The 21,023-nt window shown below is 41.5% G+C and overlaps 2 protein-coding genes across 4 annotated transcripts; both read right to left on the reverse strand.

Moving 5' to 3' along the window:
- Positions 1 to 1,154: 1,154 nt before the first annotated feature.
- LOC306734383 (uncharacterized protein) lies at positions 1,155 to 4,708 on the reverse strand (the record flags this gene model as incomplete). Its single annotated transcript, XM_079215739.1, has 11 exons — positions 1,155 to 1,176; positions 1,639 to 1,724; positions 1,879 to 1,983; positions 2,428 to 2,556; positions 2,699 to 2,794; positions 2,914 to 3,108; positions 3,195 to 3,280; positions 3,425 to 3,506; positions 4,030 to 4,137; positions 4,304 to 4,479; positions 4,573 to 4,708. 11 exons carry the CDS (start codon positions 4,706 to 4,708, stop codon positions 1,155 to 1,157), a joined length of 1,221 nt encoding a protein of 406 aa, XP_079071865.1.
- A 1,306-nt stretch (positions 4,709 to 6,014) lies between these two features.
- On the reverse strand, positions 6,015 to 16,864 carry LOC306734555 (jun dimerization protein 2-like). Of its 3 annotated transcripts, XM_079215912.1 has the most exons (5): positions 16,796 to 16,864; positions 15,599 to 15,651; positions 8,559 to 8,776; positions 7,350 to 7,454; positions 6,015 to 7,108 (listed from the first exon to the last, which is right to left on the reverse strand). In XM_079215912.1, the coding sequence occupies exons 3-5, from the start codon at positions 8,751 to 8,753 to the stop codon at positions 6,917 to 6,919; spliced, it is 492 nt and encodes a 163-aa protein (XP_079072038.1). In that variant the 5' UTR covers positions 8,754 to 8,776; positions 15,599 to 15,651; positions 16,796 to 16,864; the 3' UTR covers positions 6,015 to 6,916. The 3 variants fall into 3 exon arrangements, with proteins under 3 accessions (XP_079072038.1, XP_079072040.1, XP_079072039.1); XM_079215914.1 differs by lacking the exon at positions 15,599 to 15,651 and having other exon boundaries at positions 16,796 to 16,854; XM_079215913.1 differs by lacking the exon at positions 15,599 to 15,651 and having other exon boundaries at positions 8,559 to 8,773; positions 16,796 to 16,832.
- Between the last annotated feature and the right edge of the window lie 4,159 nt (positions 16,865 to 21,023).

The following is a 21,023-nucleotide window of genomic DNA, read 5'->3' on the forward strand; positions in this document are numbered from 1 at the left end:
ATTAAAACTAATTGAATCCAGTGGAGAGTTTTCTTCAACTACATTTCACTTTGGAAGCCGAATCATAGTTCAGAGGGACTTCTGTGAAGGAGGATTATGTATGAGCCGTGCTTATACCAAAAAATGCTGCTTTATTTGAATAACTCTTAAATTACATGAACTTTATTCGAAAACACTCATCCTAGTTTGAGAGTTTCTACTTGTTTTAAATAAACTAATTTAAGAGAACTAGTTTATTTCCCTCATCTTTCTTTATTGAGATGCAGGAACAAGGTGACAGTCATGCTCGCATCACGGTAAGCAGTTGTTTCATCTTTTCACATGCCGGTTTACAAAATCCCTCTCAGGAAAACTGTATAATCATATATAATTGAAACGAGATGTTAGTTGTCCTCATGACCGCCGTTTACACATGTTTCAATAAAGAGGTGCGGGTGAGACAGTGCGTTACCACTGGAGCCACCAGACGGAAACAAAATGCACTGTGGGATATCGCACCTTGAGACAATTCCCCCTTAATAAACCCACTCTGCAGGGCCTATTTAAGTAATGCATATTCATAACGGGGCCGTTTCCTTTACAGGCCATTTCATTCAAAGCTAACCAGTGTGGCGAAAACAACTAGCTTGCATCTGGCCCTATTCTTTTTCTCCTCTCGCTCCTTTGATATGGACGCCAGCTCTCTTTTTCTTCCTCCTCTGTTGTCATACCAGAAGATTATTTTTGGATGGAGAGAATGAGGCAGAGGACCCTGTGGCCCATCCGCAGACACAGCTGGCAGTGCTCAGGTGGGTGCAGCTGGTTGGTGTCAGAGGTTCAAGTATTCATGCTGGACAGAATGGGGTTGAGCTGAGGACCCCAGTGGAAGGAGAGGGGATGTTATTAGGATAAACCTGTCAGTGGTGCACATCGCCATCGTGTTGTGGTGTCAGTTAAATCTCCTTTTTGAGTAACTCAAATTTTGCTAAAAATGATTTTTGCAAAAAAATTTGGAATTGCCCCATCGTGAGAGTTGTATGGCGAAAAAAGAAGAACCTAGTGAATTTACAAAGAGACACCGCTAGCTAGCTATAAAGAACAAAATCAAGTAAAGAGACTTCATGAAGTTTTATTTGAAGATGTTTATTCCTCATCTTGGCCGTACGTCTCTGCATCTATGACAGCTCAGCCAACTGACTGCAACAAAGAGATCACAATATCTTAACCGTGAATAATCACTTTGCTCAAACTACATTTAAAGTGTACTTTCACCCAAATAAAACAATATCGCCACGACAACTAAGCAAACTCCATGCACTAAAAACGTGAGTTCTGCTTAAAAGCTCTAGAAAAAGTGGGCCTTGATTTAAGATTGTCAAACTACTATTTTCCAAGGTCAACAATGAACAAAAACACACTTTCCTACTCAAACCAATGAAATCCAAAATGTATTAAAAATCCAGGCAATTAAATGTGAAACGACTTATGTGTTTGACACCGAAAGGCAAAGCGGGAAAGCATGTTTTCTATTTAATGTGGGTGACCTGGCCCTTTTAATAACGTTGGGCCAACTCAAACTTAGAGTTGTTAAATATTGTAGTTGCATGGTGAGTAATGGACTACCAAAATGATGCTCCATACACTGGTTCACAGACTTGCCTGTAGATGATGGTGAATTTGCAGTTCTCATCGAACTTCTTGATCAACCACTCGAGCTGCCGCTGATCCAGAGGTGCGTTCGCTTCCTGCATGCATGACAACATCTGCTCCTCATCCAGACAATGTGAATATCTGAATACTTCAGACTAGTGAAGTACTTTTTCTGTGACAGATTTGTCCTACTCATTAATGATATATATGAATATGTTTTCAGTGCGTGTGAGAAGTTGTTAGCCTGACCTTTACAGCCTTCCTGAAGGCAGCGGTGGGGACTTTCATGGTTCCTTCTTTATCCAAAGCTTGGAAGAAGTCCACGATGCTCTCATTTCGGCCTTTGAGGAATTTCTATGAAAGAACCCAGATCATGTTTCATGAACAGACGATAACCTTTTTTGGGATGCTTTAGACCTGTGGTTCTCAACTTTTTTTCAGTGATGTACCCAAGTGTGAAATATTTTTTCAGCCGAGTACCCCTAACCAGTGCAAAGCATTTTTGGTTGAAAAAAATCATGTAATACACAGCAGTGTGCCATCAGTGTCTGATTTTTTTTTCTTTTTTTTTTCTGATTTACATTTTATTGAATATGTATTAATAGCTATTTTTAAAAGGATTTTTTTAATGGATGCTTATTTTATATATATATATATATATTTTAAATCTCACGTACCCCCATTTGAGAACCACTGCTTTAGACAATCTTTGTGAGCTCTTGAGCATAAACGCCATCTTGTTAAAATCCCAGTTATAAACATCTGTCACCAGATGTCTTTGTCTTCCTGACCTCTCACCTGAAAGACCCGGAGGGCCGATATGTTCCTGGTTACGGAGCGCATGACGTTGTGCCGAACGGCCAGAACAGGACGCCTCTGACGGGCATTTTCCAACAGCTCCACAAAGGTCTCACCAACAAAAACTGTCTGCATGACACACAGGCATACATGGTCGGAGTGTATAAATAGTACTGCGGTCAGATGTAATCATCACATATTCACACAGACACAATTCATATTTATACTTAAGTTCATATGCTGAGGGGAAAATAGTTTGTTCTGCACTTACAGAAATATCCATCTCCTCCACGGCTGAATTTGTGTTTTTTGTAACCGTTTGGAGCAGCGACAGAGCTCCAATGTTTGTCAGGGGGTTATGGGAGAGCTGGACAGAGTACAGAAACCTTACATTTAACATACACGAGTTAACAGATTGCAATAATGCCGATCAAATGCAGCACGACGGTACCAGAGCTTCAGGTTTTCACCCTTTTGTCAGCTCACCTTGAGTACCCTGAGCCCGTCGTTGGTGGCCAAGCCCTTGCAGAGGAGGGCCGCAGCCTCATTGTCTATGAGGTTCCTGCTGAGGTCCAGCAGCATCAGCGTGCTGTTTTGTTTCAGAGCTTGACCCAGTGACTCCGCCTCGATGCGGCCAAAACCGTTCCGCGACAGCTGGAGCTGCTTCAGGGTCGAGTTCACCTGAGGAAGATGTGAGTGACGAACCGCAACGATGGGAAACCGTTCAATAAACACTGAAGGCTTGTGACATGTGTTCTGTTTGTCACCTTTAGTCCAGCACTCAAAGCCACCGCGCTACCCGTACAAAGATGGTTCCAGCTCAAATTTAGGACTTCTATGCCTATATTTGTGGCTTTGAAAAACAAATATGCACAGTAGCTTTAATATTGTTTTTGTTCATATTTTTGTTAAAGGAAATCATGAAAATTTCAATTTAAGTGTGTGAGCTTTGTGAGATAAGTACTTTGTTTACACAGTCAGAGATGAACTACTGTACCTAACATGTGGCCCAGGTGTTGTCCTCCTCTATCACAGATCTTGTTGTGACTGAGGTCCAGCTCTTTGAGGATATAGTTTCTCTAAGAATAAAAGAAAATGATGAAGCTTAAGTCACATTTTCAGTAGATAAGATGTGTTCATGAGCTCAAATGTTCTTTTGCACGGATTCAACAGATCATTTTTTGTACGAACCTCTAAAGCATCAGCCAAGTATTCAGCTGCAGAATAATCAAAACCATTTCCTAAGTGAGGAAGTAGAAATTAATTGAATTACTAGTTTAAAATGTAAACTTACTTATTCATATTGTGCTACAGAGGTGCACATACATTATCTAAAAGGTGAAAGACTTCGTTGACCACCTGAGAGCTTGATGGATCTGATGAAGCAGTTGCCTGATATCATTTTGGAGACGAGGTCGGCTCCTTCAAGGTGCAGCTGGTTGTTGGAAAGATTCTGACAAAGACATTTTGAGATGAAATAAGCATTTGTAAAAATAGAAATCAGTCAAATTTTCTTTTTTTAAATCAACTTGCAGTTCAGGGCAGATGAGGATCAGGCACATTTCTCAGAACCGATGTATTCGATAGTTTGAGAATAGTTACGAGACTCTGGATGCTGATGTTTGTTTGAAGCATTTCCATCAGATAGCTTGTCCCCTCTGCCTGGAGGGCGTTGTCCTCCAGCTCCAGGTTAGTTATGGTTTGGTTATTCTAAAACGTGAAAAAAAGAAAATGTGTTTTCTCTGTCTACATCTATCGCTTAAAAAATGTACAAAGGGAACACATTCTGTTTAAAAAAAGAAAGATGATGGTCATTTTTAGTGATTATTGTACTTATTCTGTGAGAATATAGATGAAGGGATTTAAGCCACCCTACTTGCAGAACTACGGCCAGAGCTTTGGCTCCCATAGGTCCCACCCCGTAGTGGTTCAGGTTGAGGTCTGCTTCACCCAGGTGACAGAGGAAGAAGGACACGGGGACGCAGCCCGTCTTCTGGCAGGCCTGCAGGTACTGGTCCTCACCGGACAAACTCTGTTCCTGATAGGTGATATCTAAAGGCAATCAAACAAGAAGAAGAAAGCAGAAAGAGGTGAGTGGGTTGGAGACCGTGCATTGTCAATGAATGTACCACCACGTTGACCTACTGTCTGTCTCCAGATCAGTGTCCCACTCATCTCCACTGTCGACCTTTTGACCCTGGGTTGGCTTCTCCACCGGATTCGGGCTTCCGGTGGGCAGGACTGTGTGATCAGGTGGCTGCTTCTCCTCACAGGGATCCATGACGTCACAAGATCCTGAGAAGCTCGGCGGCACCTGCGCAAATCCGAGAAGAGAGAGAGCTTTTACTGGATGTTTTCTGATGCTGCGTGAGCCGAAATAGTGTAGAAATACACTGTGAAACAGTTTAAACTCAGTTTATACCCGAGTTAAAAGGTGAATCGCAGTTGACACGAGGTTTGGTGACGCCTTAGTTGTGCGACTATGAAGAAAGACACTTCCGTTTCTATCTGGCGTTAACAGTTCGCTAATTGCGAACACCTGCGTGAGACTTTCGGGCCTCGTCCTTAAAGCAGAACAACGTCTAAAGAGGAACATTTACATCGGATCCGCATTCAAAACGCTTTCCTGTTAAACTGTATTTATTGTTCAGAAAAGAGAAACCAGCCTACCTGAGCACGTTTTGTCCCTTTCTGGAGTTTACCGGGTTTGACGACAGGAAACCAACGGTTGTTACTGGGAGCTTATATTTTAGAACCATATAACGGTTAATTAAAACAAATAAAGATGTATGGAAATATCATCCGTTACGTTTGTCTTTATAGTATCTGCCCAGTATTGTGAAGTCAAACTGATTTACTGGGCTGTAAATCACGCAGTTCACAGAAGGTTCCACTAGATGGCGCTGTGGACCTCAGTGTGGCTTCAGGGACGTAAAGGTCAAACCAATCAGGGCCCTCGAGAAAATGTACTTTTTGTTCCAAGTGTGTTTTTTTTTAATTATTCTTTTTGTTATAGCTCTATCCAAATAACACGTATTCATGTGATTAATCGCAAATCATTTTTTGGACATGTCAAAAAATGGGGAACTATTTCCTGCTGTTCATAATAAAATGTCATCAGAGTAGGTGGAGGTGCCGTTGTCCTCCTTCAGCAGCAATATGACTCGTGGAATTACATTACAGGAAAACACTGTTACTAAGTGTTCTTTAAAGAACTAAGATCAAGGCATGGTAGTAGTTTTAAGAGGCTGGAGTACAATGATAATTATAACAATTAGAGAAAGAGCTTTAAAGAAAGTAAGAACATTTTAGGATATATAAAAAAAAATAGCAATATAATGCAGCTTTAATCAAGCCTTGAAGAAATAAACGCGTTGCGAGTTTCGCAAATGAAAGTTAAGTCCCACTTTTGGCAATGTGCCTCAGCTGAAGAAACATGATTGCACAACTTTTGTCATTTGATAGTTCTCGTGTTATGACTGGGAGGAGGGAACAAACGGACTTTGACTAATTTCACTGAGAAACGCTTGAGATTTCCCTCGTCTGTCTTTGTAATAAAAAACAACAACAAAACATGCACGTTCTTGTAGTTAGAAAATAAAATTTAATCTATTCATGGTAACAGAGTCATACATAGCAAATACAGGTCCAGAGCAGACACTGGAATACTGCTCATCTGAAAGGATTTCTGCTTGTTTTCACAGCTGTTTGACAGCACAACATGACAGACACGGGCTGGAAAGATTGAAAAGACAAATCACATCAAGTGATTAACAAGCAGTTCAGATATGTTTATGTATACAAAGCAGTATAAAACAAGTACAATAATGGACAGACAACTAGTCCAAAAGACACGGGTGTAAACATTTTGTGTATATGTGCTTTTCATGACGCCAGCGTCACCACAAATCGGATCAACCGGTTACTGCCATCGTCGAGGCAGAGTATAGAAATCAACATTATAAAAACAAAAAAACTCTACTCTGTCTGGTGTACTTGTATTGAGTATTATATCCTAAAAACTCTACACCTGTATATGTCGGCTAGCATACAAAAAAAGCTGCAGAACACTAAGCCTCTGCATTGAAACAATGCCACACAATCTATTCAGGGCTTTTGTAACAGAGCACCATATTGATATTAGTGTGTTTCCTCAGCGTTGTTTCCAGGCGAACTGTACTGTTTCCATTGGTCCCTTTTATGTAGAGATGGTTGAAGTAACAACTAGGCACAGCGGGTGTCAACAACAACACTTAATGCAGAGATGAAACTGGGTATTGCCAGTCTTCCAATGGACAGAGCCAGCTCATGTAGCAGTACTGAGGAAGCTGTGCAACCTCAGGTCTTTGGGCAGAGTCTCCAAAAGTCTTCGGCTTGGAGCTCAAGTGCTTCTCTAGAAATATATTGCCAGTTAGGTTTTCATTTAAAAGGCTGGCACTTTTGCTGCTAGTTTGGGCGACGGGGACTCTGCGTCCCCGGTCTCCTGGCTTCACTTGGCGTCGACGGCCAGCTGCTCCAGCAGGGGGTTGGCCTCGCTCTCCGGCGTTTTGACGCTGTCGGTCCGCACAATGCAGGTGGGCCGGTGGAGGTTGAGCATCACCATCAGCTGCTGCCTCTCCAGACGGAGCTCCTCGATCTGGGCCTTCAGGTCGGAGTTCACCATCTCCAGACGCTCCGATTCCTGGACGGAGATGTTGAATTATTAGAAACCACGAGACGAATACATTATGCAGTCGTTAATCATATACCTATCGTTTATTCTGAAAACCCTGACTTGATCGTTTAAACTTGTGTTAGATCTGAGTTGGGTTGAATGGCCAAAATCAGCTGTTCGGGTTAACTGTAGTTGGGCTATTTTTGGCGACCACTCCTAGCTGCTCTGCTTCTGCTCATCAGTAAGCATCACCGCGGCGTGAACTCACCCTTTGAAGGAAGTCGGTCCGTTCCTTCTTTTTGTTTCGGCATCGCGCTGCTGCTACCTTGTTTTTCTCTCGTCTCCGTTTCCTCCTATTGTCATCTTCGTCCATCTGCAAACACAACGTATTGTTAATATGACAAATGAGCGTTATATCATGTATTTTATAAAACTATTTTCTAAATTACATAACGCTATAACTAATAGTAGTAATCATCTAGATCAGTCATTCCCAAAGACTAGGGCGGGACTCCCCACAGGAAATTTAAATGGGGTCGCCAAATAAAACAGCAGAATTTCTTCTTTTATTTTACATTTATACCGTTGAGCCGCGTGAGGGAGCCTGAATGTTTGTATTGCTCTGATAATTGTAGCCTACTTATAACATTGCATCTAGTATGAAAGGCGAGCTACGTTCTGTTTGTTTTACTGATGAGGAAAAAAGAGGAGCCTGTTCACTTTTACTAAATGCATTTATTTGGTCTCATGTATTAATCATTTTTAACTGTGTATATGTTTTCAATAGCACATACTAAAAACTATGTTTTTAACATTTATTTCTTCATAATGGCTGGTTTACCCCTTTAAGATAAAATGTGGAAATGCTAGTAAAAATTGTCAAGAATGTTAATTGACGGACAAATTTGCCCTTCTTACAATTTATAGATAAGATGTGTGAAGTGGGATTGCGATGGTTTGTCATTTTTAAAAAGTGGGTCCACAGTAAAAAAAAGTTTGTCAAATACTGACCGAGATCAAAATAAAACTATATTGTGCAACAAATTTAGTTGTGAGCAATAGAGGGGGCAACATTTAATCTACAAAATAAACACTCATAGATTGTATTATCATATAATTGTATCATGCCCACATATGGTATATATGTATTTTTATCACTTTGATATACTTATGAACATATTTTCATTGTTTAATCCTAAAATGTTAAATTACAGGGCCCCATCACCAGCTCAGATCAAAGCATTTACTCCTTCCAGTAATACTTTATAGATGGAGATTATATTTATAGACACTGAGCCCGCTAGAATATAAAATCCCCTCAGTCAATGATGAAACCTGCCTTGATAGAAGGTTTTGAAACATCCTGAATCAAATACGCTCTTCCTTCTTTCTACCCTCTGACTCTCTTTGACCCTCTGACGTACGTCCTTCACACACCCTTCTGCCGCACACTTCCTCTTTCCTCCTCCCTCCTCACCTCGGTCTTGATGGCCATCGGCCTCTTCCCTAGCCTCCCCAGGAAATGCAGCGGGGACAGCATGGTTCCCAGCTGGCGGAAGTCGGCCAGCTTGAGCTGATCAGTGAGCGTGGTGGCCGAGATGCCCGCCAGCGGGCCCAGGCAGGGCAGGGAGCCCGCCGCCAGCGAAGGGTCAGGTATCTGTCCCGGCATCATGTCCGACCCGGCCACCACCGCTGCTGTGGGGACGGAGAAAAGAGGAAGGGAACGATTAGCGCTGGAGAATCAAGCCTTTAAAGAAGTCACTGACACAGAAAATGTAATGCAACGTTCTTACTGCATACAGTGGAAAGCAGTGTACACCCACATGTAAATCATCTCGTTTATACTGCGTATAGTTCATAGTATAGCATCTTTTGGGGGGTTTAGGGGGATTTTTGTGGAGATTTACTTCTCATTCTTCTATTCGCTGGTCGTAATGCGATCTATACATTTATAACGCTCCTTGTCATATTGCCGTCATCTGACAGTATCTTTTATGTTATTATGATCTTACAGTGATGGCATTCCATCCACAAAAAGATTAATTTACTGTCTTCTGTCCTTGTCATCAAATATCTTTTAAATACAGGTTGCTGTTTCCAAGAATGCATTCAAACGTTGACAGCTTTGACAGCTGTGTTATCTTCTTAGTGAGCAGCCGGTGAAAAAACAAACTTCTCACTGTCAGCAGCGACACGCTCATCTCTGTACTTTCACATGCAAAGGGAAGCAATAAAAACCCGTTGGAATGATCACACAAATTGAAGACTTTCCACAGTTGTGCGTCTTGTAATTTATGGATTGGTTTTCTTCTTGAATGTTCATTCAGGTTTTCTCATGTCAAAACTGAGCGGGTAACGCTCATGCATTCCACTGCCACCCTCTTTCAACAATTTTGGGTCGTTTTAAAGGGGTTTACCGCAGCACTTTTTAATGCAATCAGGGAGGAATGAGGTACAGAGGGGAGAAAACTGAGAACTTGTACAGGCCTAAAGGAAGTGGCTGGAGAATTAAGACGTCTCTCTAATTACTGTTCGACCAAGAGTTGGAAAACTTCTGATGGCCAAATAAAAAACAAATGTTACAGATGGGAACAGTGAAACATGAGCCGACTGGACCCTGCCCATCCCTGCCATCTCTGAGGAGAGGCAGCGTGAGACCAGTTATTTAAAAAAAAAATAATCAGAAATTGGTTCTTTTACTGTTTAGTATTTATGTAGAAGAATACTATACCGGTATAACATGTGCAGTTAGGTAAAAGATGGGTAGTAGAGGCAAACATTCAGCAGCCATTACACATTTTCTGCTGAAGAAATGTTTCCCTGACTAGAAACAGAAACTCTTTTGTGGATCAAATTTTGTTTTTGACAAAACCCCTGCATGACTGAGACAACTGAATAACTGATACTCCAATAACTTTGGCAGGCTGACAGAATGTCGTCTAGGATTTCCCGAATAACCCAAAGCTACGAGGAGTTTAAAAAAAACATTGATGATATCAGTGTGACTTATACATTAACGTCTTGAATCACATTTGCCTCGTGAGTATTGAGCCGAAGCTGAACCTCCACAGGTTGGGCACAACCCGAACAAAGCCCCTCTCATATGGAACCAACAAAGACGAGTATTGTGAGGTGGTTCGGAAACAGCTGACTTTGCTGGTGGCTGACTAGCTGACAGGCTGCCGTATTGTAAGTTAAACCAGGTTTTTCTTTCTTTGCTACTTTTCCTGCAGGGCTGAAAGACTCACTCTATTACAAAAGTCAAAGAGGAGGTAATGAAAAAAACAAGGTTATGTAACTCTATTCTGATGTACTCCACCCTGGTTATGGGCTGGTCTCAAAGTGTTTTTACAGTTGGACTGGAGTTTACTGTCAAGCGTGGTGGAAACCAAATCTGCCCACTTTTATCGAGAGGGACTAGATTCTGATGCACAATAGTCTTTCTTCTAGACTCTGAGCTATATCTGTCACATAATGCTTTCATTTGATGTTTATTACCATCTTGTCTGCATTGTAACTCGTGTAAGTTTCACTCTTAAGTTTAACAATCTGTAGGCACTAAGTGATGGTTATTTTCTGGGGGGATTACCGTAGCATCTAGATATTAATTACCACAAACATCAAGTATTACAGTGCAGCGACTGTCAAGTCTGTCACACCTCCACACTGCCTTTGACCTGTTCCTTACCACCTCCAGTCTGCATGATTTATTCGCTCCAAGGACAAGTTGGTGTGTGGAGCCAGTGTCCAATGAGGCATTTTATTATTTAAATCCAGACTGCCCCCTCCCTCCCTTTTTCTCTCCCTCCCTCTCTTTCACTGTATGTATACTCCCATTTACACTGCATTTGGCAGAAGCCTGTTGTTTTTGCTGGAGAGGAAAAGAACAAGACAGCTTTGGTAAAAAATCTCTCTCAAACAAAATTCCCTCTCTCTCAAACTCCCGGGAGAGGTGGAGGAATGGAAGGTGCCAAGGCCTTCTCTCTCTGCAGAGGAGGCTGTCTAAGAACAAGGAAAACCATATGGCATCTAATCTAGGGGTGACTGAGAAGCAGAGCTCTTAAGCTAATGGCCAAACCAAAGATTGTTGGGCTGAAGTGACTGAACCAGTGCATTTACTACAAAGTCTTTCGACTGCTAGATCCGATCTGATGGCTTGTGACAAAAGAGTCTGCCATGTTTTTGTTCTTACATTGTTCATTGCTGACCAATAACTGTGCTGGAATTCAAAGGATGTAATGCAAACTAACCCCTGGGCTGAGAGAACAGCCACAGGAAACTGAAGCACCCATTAGGAATGACTGAGCAAATCACTTTCAGAGCCAAAATGGAGTCCAATATCCAAGTTGGCCAGACACTCAGGACTCGTTTACAGACTCAGATTAGGCTCTGTCCTGGACAAACACGTTTTTTTTCAATGGAAATTGACACTTAAAAATAAGTCAGTCCAGGAATGATTATATTTTATGCCTATCAGACTGGCTTGTGTACAGTACTTTGTAATACATTGCAAGTAAAGCTCCCATTCCATACAATGGCTTGTCGAAGCATGCAGCTGAGGCCAGACCTCACCACGCACGCAGAAATACTTCACCACAAACATACATAACCCTCATATTTCTCTGCATGACATCAGATCACACAAATCAAAACCCCCCCTTGAAGTAGTTTTACAAGCGGCCTGCAAACAAAAGGTGAAATGATGTCTGATGCAAGACGCCTTCAATTATGTTTCACACCATTCACGTTATAGTACTGCTGTAAACTCAAACACAATAGTTAGTGTGCATTTTAAGTTTGTTTTATGTTCAAGCTGTTCCGTCTCTTTCAACCTGCCACACACGTGTCTTGAAACCCCCCTCGCAAAATTCAACACCCCGTCAAGCTATGAGACATGAAAGCCTGAAGAAGTATCATCTGTACAAAACAGGGAAAGTTTGCTGATGCATGTCTCGCTCTGTGTAATTATACCCAAAAAGCATGAGTCAAAGTGACTTTTACATTTTTCAAAAGAGGGGTATTTTTCTCTTCTTTTTTTCTGTCAGCAGCAGCCTGCAGCCGAGGATTAGTGGTCAGCGTTTGATGATGCAACGTGGTTACTGTGCTTTTGCAGTCGAGCAGAAAAGCCAGTGCTGCAGCTTTTGGGCCCACACTAGCCTCAAACAAAGACACCTACACAGCCCAGAACTGCTGCTGCCTCTCAGGGCGAACTGAGAGGGGACGAGCTGAAGCCAAAAGGCGGGGAGCGAAAATGTCATTTATTAGTTATGAAATATAGAGCCGTACACTACGCAGGTTCTGGCTTCAGCCCAATACTAATCTAACTGCATGTGAGCAGCAGATAGCCGGAGGTGTGCATGCATGTGAGGGTTCCTATGTAATATATATATACATATATAATATGTAATGTGTAGGCAGTCAGTGTGTCCGATACTCCATACATCTACAATTGGCTGGTTTCTTTGCTCACATACTCAAAATGTCTTCAGCTCGACCAAATGTGTCCATTTCCAGAGTCATTCCTGAGACCAATTAACAGTGTTGAGGAATTCAGCCCCTTACCAAAAGCTTGCAGCACGACTGGAGGCCCTATTATCCTCATCCCCTATAGAGACGGTGAAGGAGGGGTGTGGGGGCTTTCAAAGGCCACTCATTACCTTCATATACTGCTGCTTTTTTTAAAGGAGCCCACTAACATTTTACCTCTACCAATGCAGTGTTTTTGGTGGCAGGCAAGCAGGATTTAAAAGTATATACGCTTGTTAATTTATCTCTGCTTGATATACAAAGTTAAATCTTTGTGCTGCCAGACCACTCGACTTTAAATCACTGGATCGTGGCATTATGGGAAAGGACGCGCACACTCCAAGATTCTGTCGACCACTTTTTGTCAGTGTGCTTTATGAAAGTCTAATTTTGGACTAATAATGCATTGCACGGCCCACACACCAGCATCTTGCTAAACTCTTTTTAAAGCGGCGTCTACAGCTCGAAGCGCTGAAAATGAACAATGAGCGCAAAGGCTCAGGCCAAGGCATGCTCTCTCAAACTCTGGCCAAGGTCTCAGCGATCATCATTACCGTCTGCACTCAGTCAGGCTGTGTGTTGAGTTACAGCATTTTCGCAATCCTCTGAGGAAACCAGGGAATTTGGCACCGACTTTCCTCGAGGACGGGACAGTCCAAATATACAGCATCAACATTCCTCAAAGCCCTCATTATATTTTCATTGGAGGGACAAGACACAGGCGTGAGGGGGGAAGAGACTGTAATAATGGCTGTTGTTCCGATCGTACCGCGGTCATCTCCGGCCATTAAACTCGGGGGTGATAGTGTGTGGGAGTGGAAGTGATTATCACAACAGAAAATGGGATCTCTTTTCATTTCGGCTTTCAGTTCTCTTTTGGCCGTTCTTAAAGGCTAAACAGCTGCCACAGATAAAAGGAACCTTTCACGACGCCTCTTGTGAACATAATTAAACCGTCCCAAAGCAGTTCAACGCAATTACAAACATTTAACCTTGCAATATTGTCGACGATGATGAGACCCTCAGCTGCGAGCTTAATTTCCCCTCACAATAACAGTTTGGATGTCTCAGCAGTGAGCGAGCTGAAGCACAATGCCTGCAGAGGTCATCAATGAAGTTACACAAGAGAGCGGGTAGTTTAACTATTGCATTTTATTGTAGACTTCAGCCGAAAAATGCAAAACTGTTCAGGCAAATCAAAACACAAAGCACCTGCAGATATGCACATGGCTTGAGGACTGTGGCTGCCTTCATTCAAACATTACTATGTGATCATTGGCTGGATTCCTGCTCGGCCTGCTTCATGCCATTCAAACAGTCAAACAGCTATATTCTGCACCTGGGTGGTCCTGGTTGAAATATTATATTGTTACTATTTTTCTTTGCGTTGTAAATCAGGATTAGACTTTGTGTGGCTCTGAGCTCCAGCTTGGCTCAGACGAGGAATAAACCAATCAATACGAATCAAAATACAAATTGCAGACGAAAGACATTTCAAATGTGTGGACGCCACGTCTGTGACAAATCCAAGGCAAGATATGTGCAATCCACAGCAATAAGATATTGGCCAACCAAGTCCAGAAAATCTGATATAATGCCGCCTGTTGAAGCAATCGTCGTTATTACGTAACGCGTGTTGTCACTTTAATGCCGTTTCATACTTTGTCCTCTGATATTTCCTCATCTGCCCCACGTCGAGCACACGCCTGCTCTGATTAAACAAGCCCCAGTGTCTGCACTGTGTATGTGCTCAGCCCTGTTGTTCACTCCAGGTTGCGAGCTCAACGTCAATGCTGAGGTCGACATTTAGTGCAATTTCGTGCAAATGGAGAAAACTGGCCTCAAGTAGAAACAAAATTCAGGAAATCTGGAAATCATAACTATGTAAGGGAGCTTTTATTGTGTGCTTTTCTTTCACACAAAAAAAAACGCTCACTGGCTTTTAATGTCTCGTCTCTCAGTTACACCTTTGGACATGTGGGTGTTTGCTTCCACAGTGCACGTCTAGCCTGTCCTGACACACTGTTTTAAAAACCCATGTGGAAAGGCTTATGGGGGCTACAATGTGATACACAGGGCAGTGAATAGCTGCTCCCCCCGGCATTATATTAGTATCATTGAGCCTAGCTGTTGCATTGTTGGCTCGCTCGCCTGCAATGCGTCTGCTGTCTATTCAGTGTACTGGGGTGCAGCTTGGCAATTCCAGCTCTCCAGAGACGCACTGGAAGGCATTTCTACTTAAAATAAACCCTGTGCGCCCACGTCCAGCCTCTCAGCCCTGTCGGCCCTGTGCTGCTTGCTTGTCAGCTCGCCAGCCCTTCCCCATTAATCCACTGCAGCGTTCCATTTATGCAGAAACCATCCTACGGATGTGCCCGGGCAGGCGCTGGGGCATTTAAACCTCTCTGCAACACACGCTTGTTCACTTCACACAAATACAAATAAAGAGACAAAGGAAACACATATTTAAAGAACACACACATAGTTTTCCCCTGCTGCATGGTATGTAGTTGTATACGAGTGAGCGCTGCACCAGCTGAAGAGCATGCACTCACTATATAGGAAAACACTGAACCCATGAACTTGCAAGTCACAAACCCACAAACATGAGCCACCCCTACCCATCATATTTCCCATTCCATGATTGGCCTTTAACCTTTAGGCCAACAGGGGAAGACAACTAAAGCTATAGGCTCCTGTTACACAGTAAAGTGTACATCTTTTAAAAGATCCTCATCCAGTGCAGTTAAACATACAGAGCATGTGCACTGTTATGGGCCAAAGCAAAGATTACACATATAAGTAAATCTGAGTGCACATTATTTGTTGTCCTTGCATGCTGCCAAATAAACTTCACACTTCATTTACATCACTTATGTTTCAAGGTGAACCAGTTATACCAAATAAATAAATTATGCAGCAGAAGCCGATACTCAAGAAAGCAGCTCTGATTATTTCAATGTAAAACGGATTTAAATGCACGATACTTACTCAGAGAAAACTTGTCAGTCGTCTTCTGTCAATGATGCAACTGTGTTTGGACGCTGTAGAGCAGTATAAGGATATGTATTACTATTCATAGTACATATCTTAGGGTTGTTATGAGAGCTGAACAAATTATTGTCATAATTGATTACTTGTAATTGAAAGTGAATGTCCTGTTTCTCAAATGTGAGGATATTCTTTTTTTCCTATGTTATGCCATTGTGTCTTTATCTATTTGAAGACATCCCCTTAGGCTCTGAAAAATTGTGATGGGCAGTGCTTCGTTTATAGCCTGTATAATTGATTAATTAATCAATAAGTAATGATACATGCATCAATTAATTAATAATACAAAAACAATCATTAGCTGCAGCCCTTGTTATCATCTCTCCATCCACACCAGCAGAGAGATACAGGCTGCTATCTTACAGTCATTTTGCAAATCTGGTATCAACTAAAGAGTCAGACAAAGGTAGATGAACTGGAAGAGCAAGCCGATTATAATGTCACAACAGTCTGGATAATTAAGTGGTGACAAAAGTTTAATTTACACGTTTCTTTCGTATGAAAAGTATAAAAACATCGCCGAGTCGGTGCAGTTTGGTGCGTCAGACTCGCTTCGCGTTGCAGTCACATTGAAACCCACCGCGTTACATAACTGTCTTCACTCGCGAACCCACTGTGAAGCAACACTGAAGGTTAAGACTAGTGAAACGAAAACACCGTCGCCAGCCGCCGTTTAATGTCGCCGACATTACAGGCGACAGTTGCTACAACAACTCGGCGATCGGTTGTAGCAACACATTGCCTTTCTGCCGTAAAGAGCACGGGGAGGTGGGTGGGTGGGGGGACTTTGCAACTATTTAAAACCTCCAGACTTTTTTTCCACAGCGATTGCGTGCAAATTCATTTTCGTATATTAATATCAAAACCGATGCAAAAAAAACACAACAACAACTCGAAACGGAATCCAGCGTGTTGAGCCTCTCTGACGTTAAACGTTACAACGTGGTGAGAGAAGTGGCACACACAAAAAAAAATGCAAATAAGCTTGTAATTACCGACATTTAGCGAGCGCAGACTCACACACACACACACACACACACACACACACACACACACACACACACACACACACACACACACACACATACGGGAAGAAACAACAGCGACGCGGCTCTGCGGGTCACGCGCAGTCTTTACCTGTTGTGCGTCCGAAAATCCGCAGTAATAATGGGACGGTGCGGGAGTGGATGCGGGCTTTGGGACTAACTGAAGCCGTTGCATCAGCCCGTTTAAGTACTGATCTTGTCTGCGAGGGCTCAGGAATGCGGAACTGCTGTCCCAGACGTAAGCATGGATGAAAATAATGCGAGAGGAGGGCTGAAGATGTTTGCTCCACCCCTAGCAACAGAATAACATACACAGACTGGATGAGAGGAAAGTTTCAGCCGGAGAGAGAGAAAGAGAGGGAGAGAGATGGGCAGAATGAACGCACGCCTGCAGCCGTAAACGAGTCAGTAAATAAAGTGATGGCTATAAACACACACACACTCTAGTCTTAGCTGCAAGTGTTTTGGTATTTGACAGTTGGCAGGGGGGTGAGGGAATTGAGCTCTTGCCAAAAATACAACTCTTCATCAGCCCAATTGTTTTTTTTATTTATGACCTATAATCAGTGGTGGACAAGGTCCTATTCAAGTAGAAGTCTCCAAATACTCCATCAGCAGAAGTAAAAGTCCTGCATTCACCGACAAATACATATTATTATTAGTATAATGGTATTATCAGCAACAGTATCAAAGGTAAGTGGACTCATTATGCAGAAACACTCCTTTCAAAGATTATTATCAGATATCCCAACTTGTACGTATGTGTTCAATGTTTTTAAAACTTTATACACTAATGGCGAGTGAAGCGCTGCATCACAATGTATGAGCTCCTCTCCTCGGGTGTTCTCTTTGTGAAGTATAACCATGACAAGTAATTAGTAAATATTAGTAAAACATTAATGTAGTGGAGTGAAAAGTACAATATGTATCACTGGAATATGGTGCATACAATGGAAACACTCAATGGAGACCGATCACAAAATTGCACTTAAGTAAGCTAATACTTGAGTACATACGTATTTACCATCCGCTACTGTCTACAGGTTTCTCTAAAACATGTTAGTACTTGTTTGTGGGAACAATGTGTTGAGATGTACTTGTAGCCAATGTTTCAGTCTGTGTATATATTTTTCCAATAAATGTTATATATTTTGAACAGAAGTAAGTATTATTGGTCATCTCTTTTTTATAAAGCCAGGTCAAAATAACGTTTATATGTAAGTTGAAACAAATTTGGAAGGTAAATCCGCTTAACTTGAAATGGCAAGTTGTTTACACATGGTAAAGTTATTTTAACTTGAAACTGTGAGTTACAAAAAAGCAGAAATGTCTGTTTGTTTGACTATAGAAAAGTTGTCTTGAACTGATAACCTGGTGGATCAAGTTTTAACAACAAGGGACAAAAACTTCACTCAACTCTGACAACTTGAAACATAATGTTGAGACAACTAGAACGTTGTAGTTATATAAACCTTATGAACTTTAATTTCTCAGTTGAATCAAGTTGAGTTAACTTGCATTTTCAAGGCAGCAGGTGAACTTTCATTTGCAAGTTGAACTGCCTTGAAATGTTTTACAGTGGTGCGAGGCATTTGAATACATTTGGAGGACATATAGTAGCACTGCTCCCAACCTTTTTGCTTGTGGCCCCTGAAACAAATCCGTGTCTCCCCGTAAGCTGCTCCTCCTCACAAGATACAGTGTGAACACGAGATGTTAACCCAGCAGGGACTTAATGTCTCAGATTGTTTCATTTGAAGGATTGTAGTAGTATCGGCTATTTTACAAGACATGAGCAAAACAATTAGAGGAAAAATATCTTCGGAATTATTTATTTTCCTCTCTCGGATTCCTTTGATCATGTTGTGACCCCTCCGCTTCATCCTGTGATCCCTTGTGAGGTCCGTAGCCCAGGTTGGGAACCTCCGGTGTGGAAGATTGACACTAGGACACTTTACCCCGCAGCACATTCTATTTTTAGCCTTTATTAGATTGAAATGGCATTTAAATCCCTTAGAACACACTACTTGTGATAATTTATGGGCAAGGATGTGGCTTCAAGCCTGATTACTTTCAGAAGACGTTTAACTTGTTAAATGACAGCAAAACCTAAGAATAAGGAAATAAGCCACTTAGGGGGTTTGGTTCGTCAACAGCCCGTAATGGTTCAAGACATGACATGACTCTTTTAAGGATCAAATAAAATTCACCAGCCCAATAAAATTGGCAGCCTCCAAGTGACAAAAACAAACTAATTTAACACCTAGTATAGTCCCAAATTAAACATTTAGGGTTTGTTTTCCAGTACAAAGAAGATCCATCCCTTTCTGTTTAATCAGGTGTTTTACCTTTTAATAAAGACTGGAACCTTGTTTATCTATGCAAAGACAAACCAATGAAAGTACATTATGAAATGTTTTCATTAGTTTTATTTCACTGTACCCTAAAGTCCTTTGGCCTTCAAACATGCATTCAGATGTTTGCACAGATTGATTCCAAATGTGCCTATTACACACATTTGTAAGACTGAAAGAGAAAAATACTCCATAGCTTTTCTCAGATAAACTCACAGAGAGTGGAAATGGTATTATTCCAGGTGGTATAGAGGAAGTTTAAAGCCTCAGTAATGCAGTAAATCCTGCAGGGTATTTGCCCATGTAGCTTTAGCTGCTGTGAAACCTGATTGTATTTGCTCTCCTTAATAAAGCTGTGACTTGATTCATAACACATAAGAAATAAAAACACACATGCACAAAATCATGTTTAAGTATTTCTGATGGAGGTTCCAGAAAGTTCCAGGAAATGTCTCCTCTTGCTGCTTCCCTCTAGTGTGAGCAGTCATATTTCCCACTGTTCTGTTCTTATAAAACTAAAATGTGTCTGTTTGGAGAGACAGTCCTTAAGATATCATTCCTGGTTGATATAAAATGTATATTTCAGTGATAACAACGACATCGTGCTCAGAGTTTAGCCGTCATAGTTTTCAGAATTATGTGCAAAGTTTTTTTTTAAATTGAGAAAAACTGTAATAGACTATTTTTACTTGGAATGTCACCTCAGACAGTTTGTAAAACTGGAAATATATAAATATTGCAATACTTGAATAAAAATCGTGTAGATTGAAAACTATACCCTTGGAAATATAATGCTGAATAGCTTCTCGCTCCATGTCTCTTTCATCTTTTATTTCAATGCTTAAAGTTGTGCATGATAATGGAAGTTTTGACATATTCATATATCATTTTAATCAAGAATAACCCTTTCACCCTGTGTATCTTGTATTATATTTCAGATTAGTAATATTACCTTTAATCTGAGGCTCAGTTGGGTTTTACACGATGCACTCTCAACTGTTCCACCTCCAACAAGAAGACGAGTTATTCAAGGCTCTAAAATACCCCACTCAGTTCCTTTTTTTAGACTCTAATTTGGTTCTGCTGTGATTTATGTCTCGCATCTGAGGGGAGGTCGGGGGGACTGTGCATCACAGTCGCTCTTAACATAGATGACAAATTTTAGGTGATGCATTTGGAGTTAATAAAGCAGAACTGAGCCAACAAGCAGACATATTTCATGAACAGGAAGGTCCTGGTTTTCCCCTTTGCAGGTGTGGACTTTCAGCTGAATTCCTCTGTGCCTGCAGGAAGGCATCCGGAGATGTCACTCAGTACATGAACACATATGGTGCAGGCCCATTTGGCACTTTAAAGCCTTTAAGAGGGAATTGTCCCTGCCAAGAACAATAAGCTTTGGTGATGACACTGTGAAAAAATATATACCAGTCTGGATATGCAGCCCAAGTATGCAGAGCATGTTAATTTGTTCCACAAAGCTACAAAATTGTGGACGTACGTGTAGGAATACGCTGAAATGACTAAAAGCCCTGCTGTTGTGTTTCGTGAAGTGCTTGCATGTAGCTTGTTTGCTCTGTTTAAAAGTTCAGAGTCTTTGTATTAACAAATAATCTTTGCTGCACTTTTCACCAGATGCCTGAATGATGAATGGAGACGGAGAGCGGTTTGTGGTTTTGCAGATTTGCCAAAATCGTGCAGACTTCTTGCAGTTTGCATGTCAGAAGTCGAGGTAAAAACAATGAAACAGCTTTATGCACAACCAAGCATTGGGTTTTTTCTGTTCCTTTATTTATTATTTTTTTGACAGACAGTTACACAAGTACTTGTCATTACATTTGATGCTAATGCACCAGCTTCTTATTCATACTTTGCACTCCTGTTGACTACTTAAAAAGGATCAACAAGCCATATTTTCTCTCTTATTCACCGTGACTGAAATCTCTCTGTAAAGTTGAAGTGTTTTGT

This window comes from Taurulus bubalis (genome assembly GCF_910589615.1).
Source record: "Taurulus bubalis genome assembly, chromosome: 3".
Lineage (NCBI taxonomy): Eukaryota > Metazoa > Chordata > Actinopteri > Perciformes > Cottidae > Taurulus > Taurulus bubalis.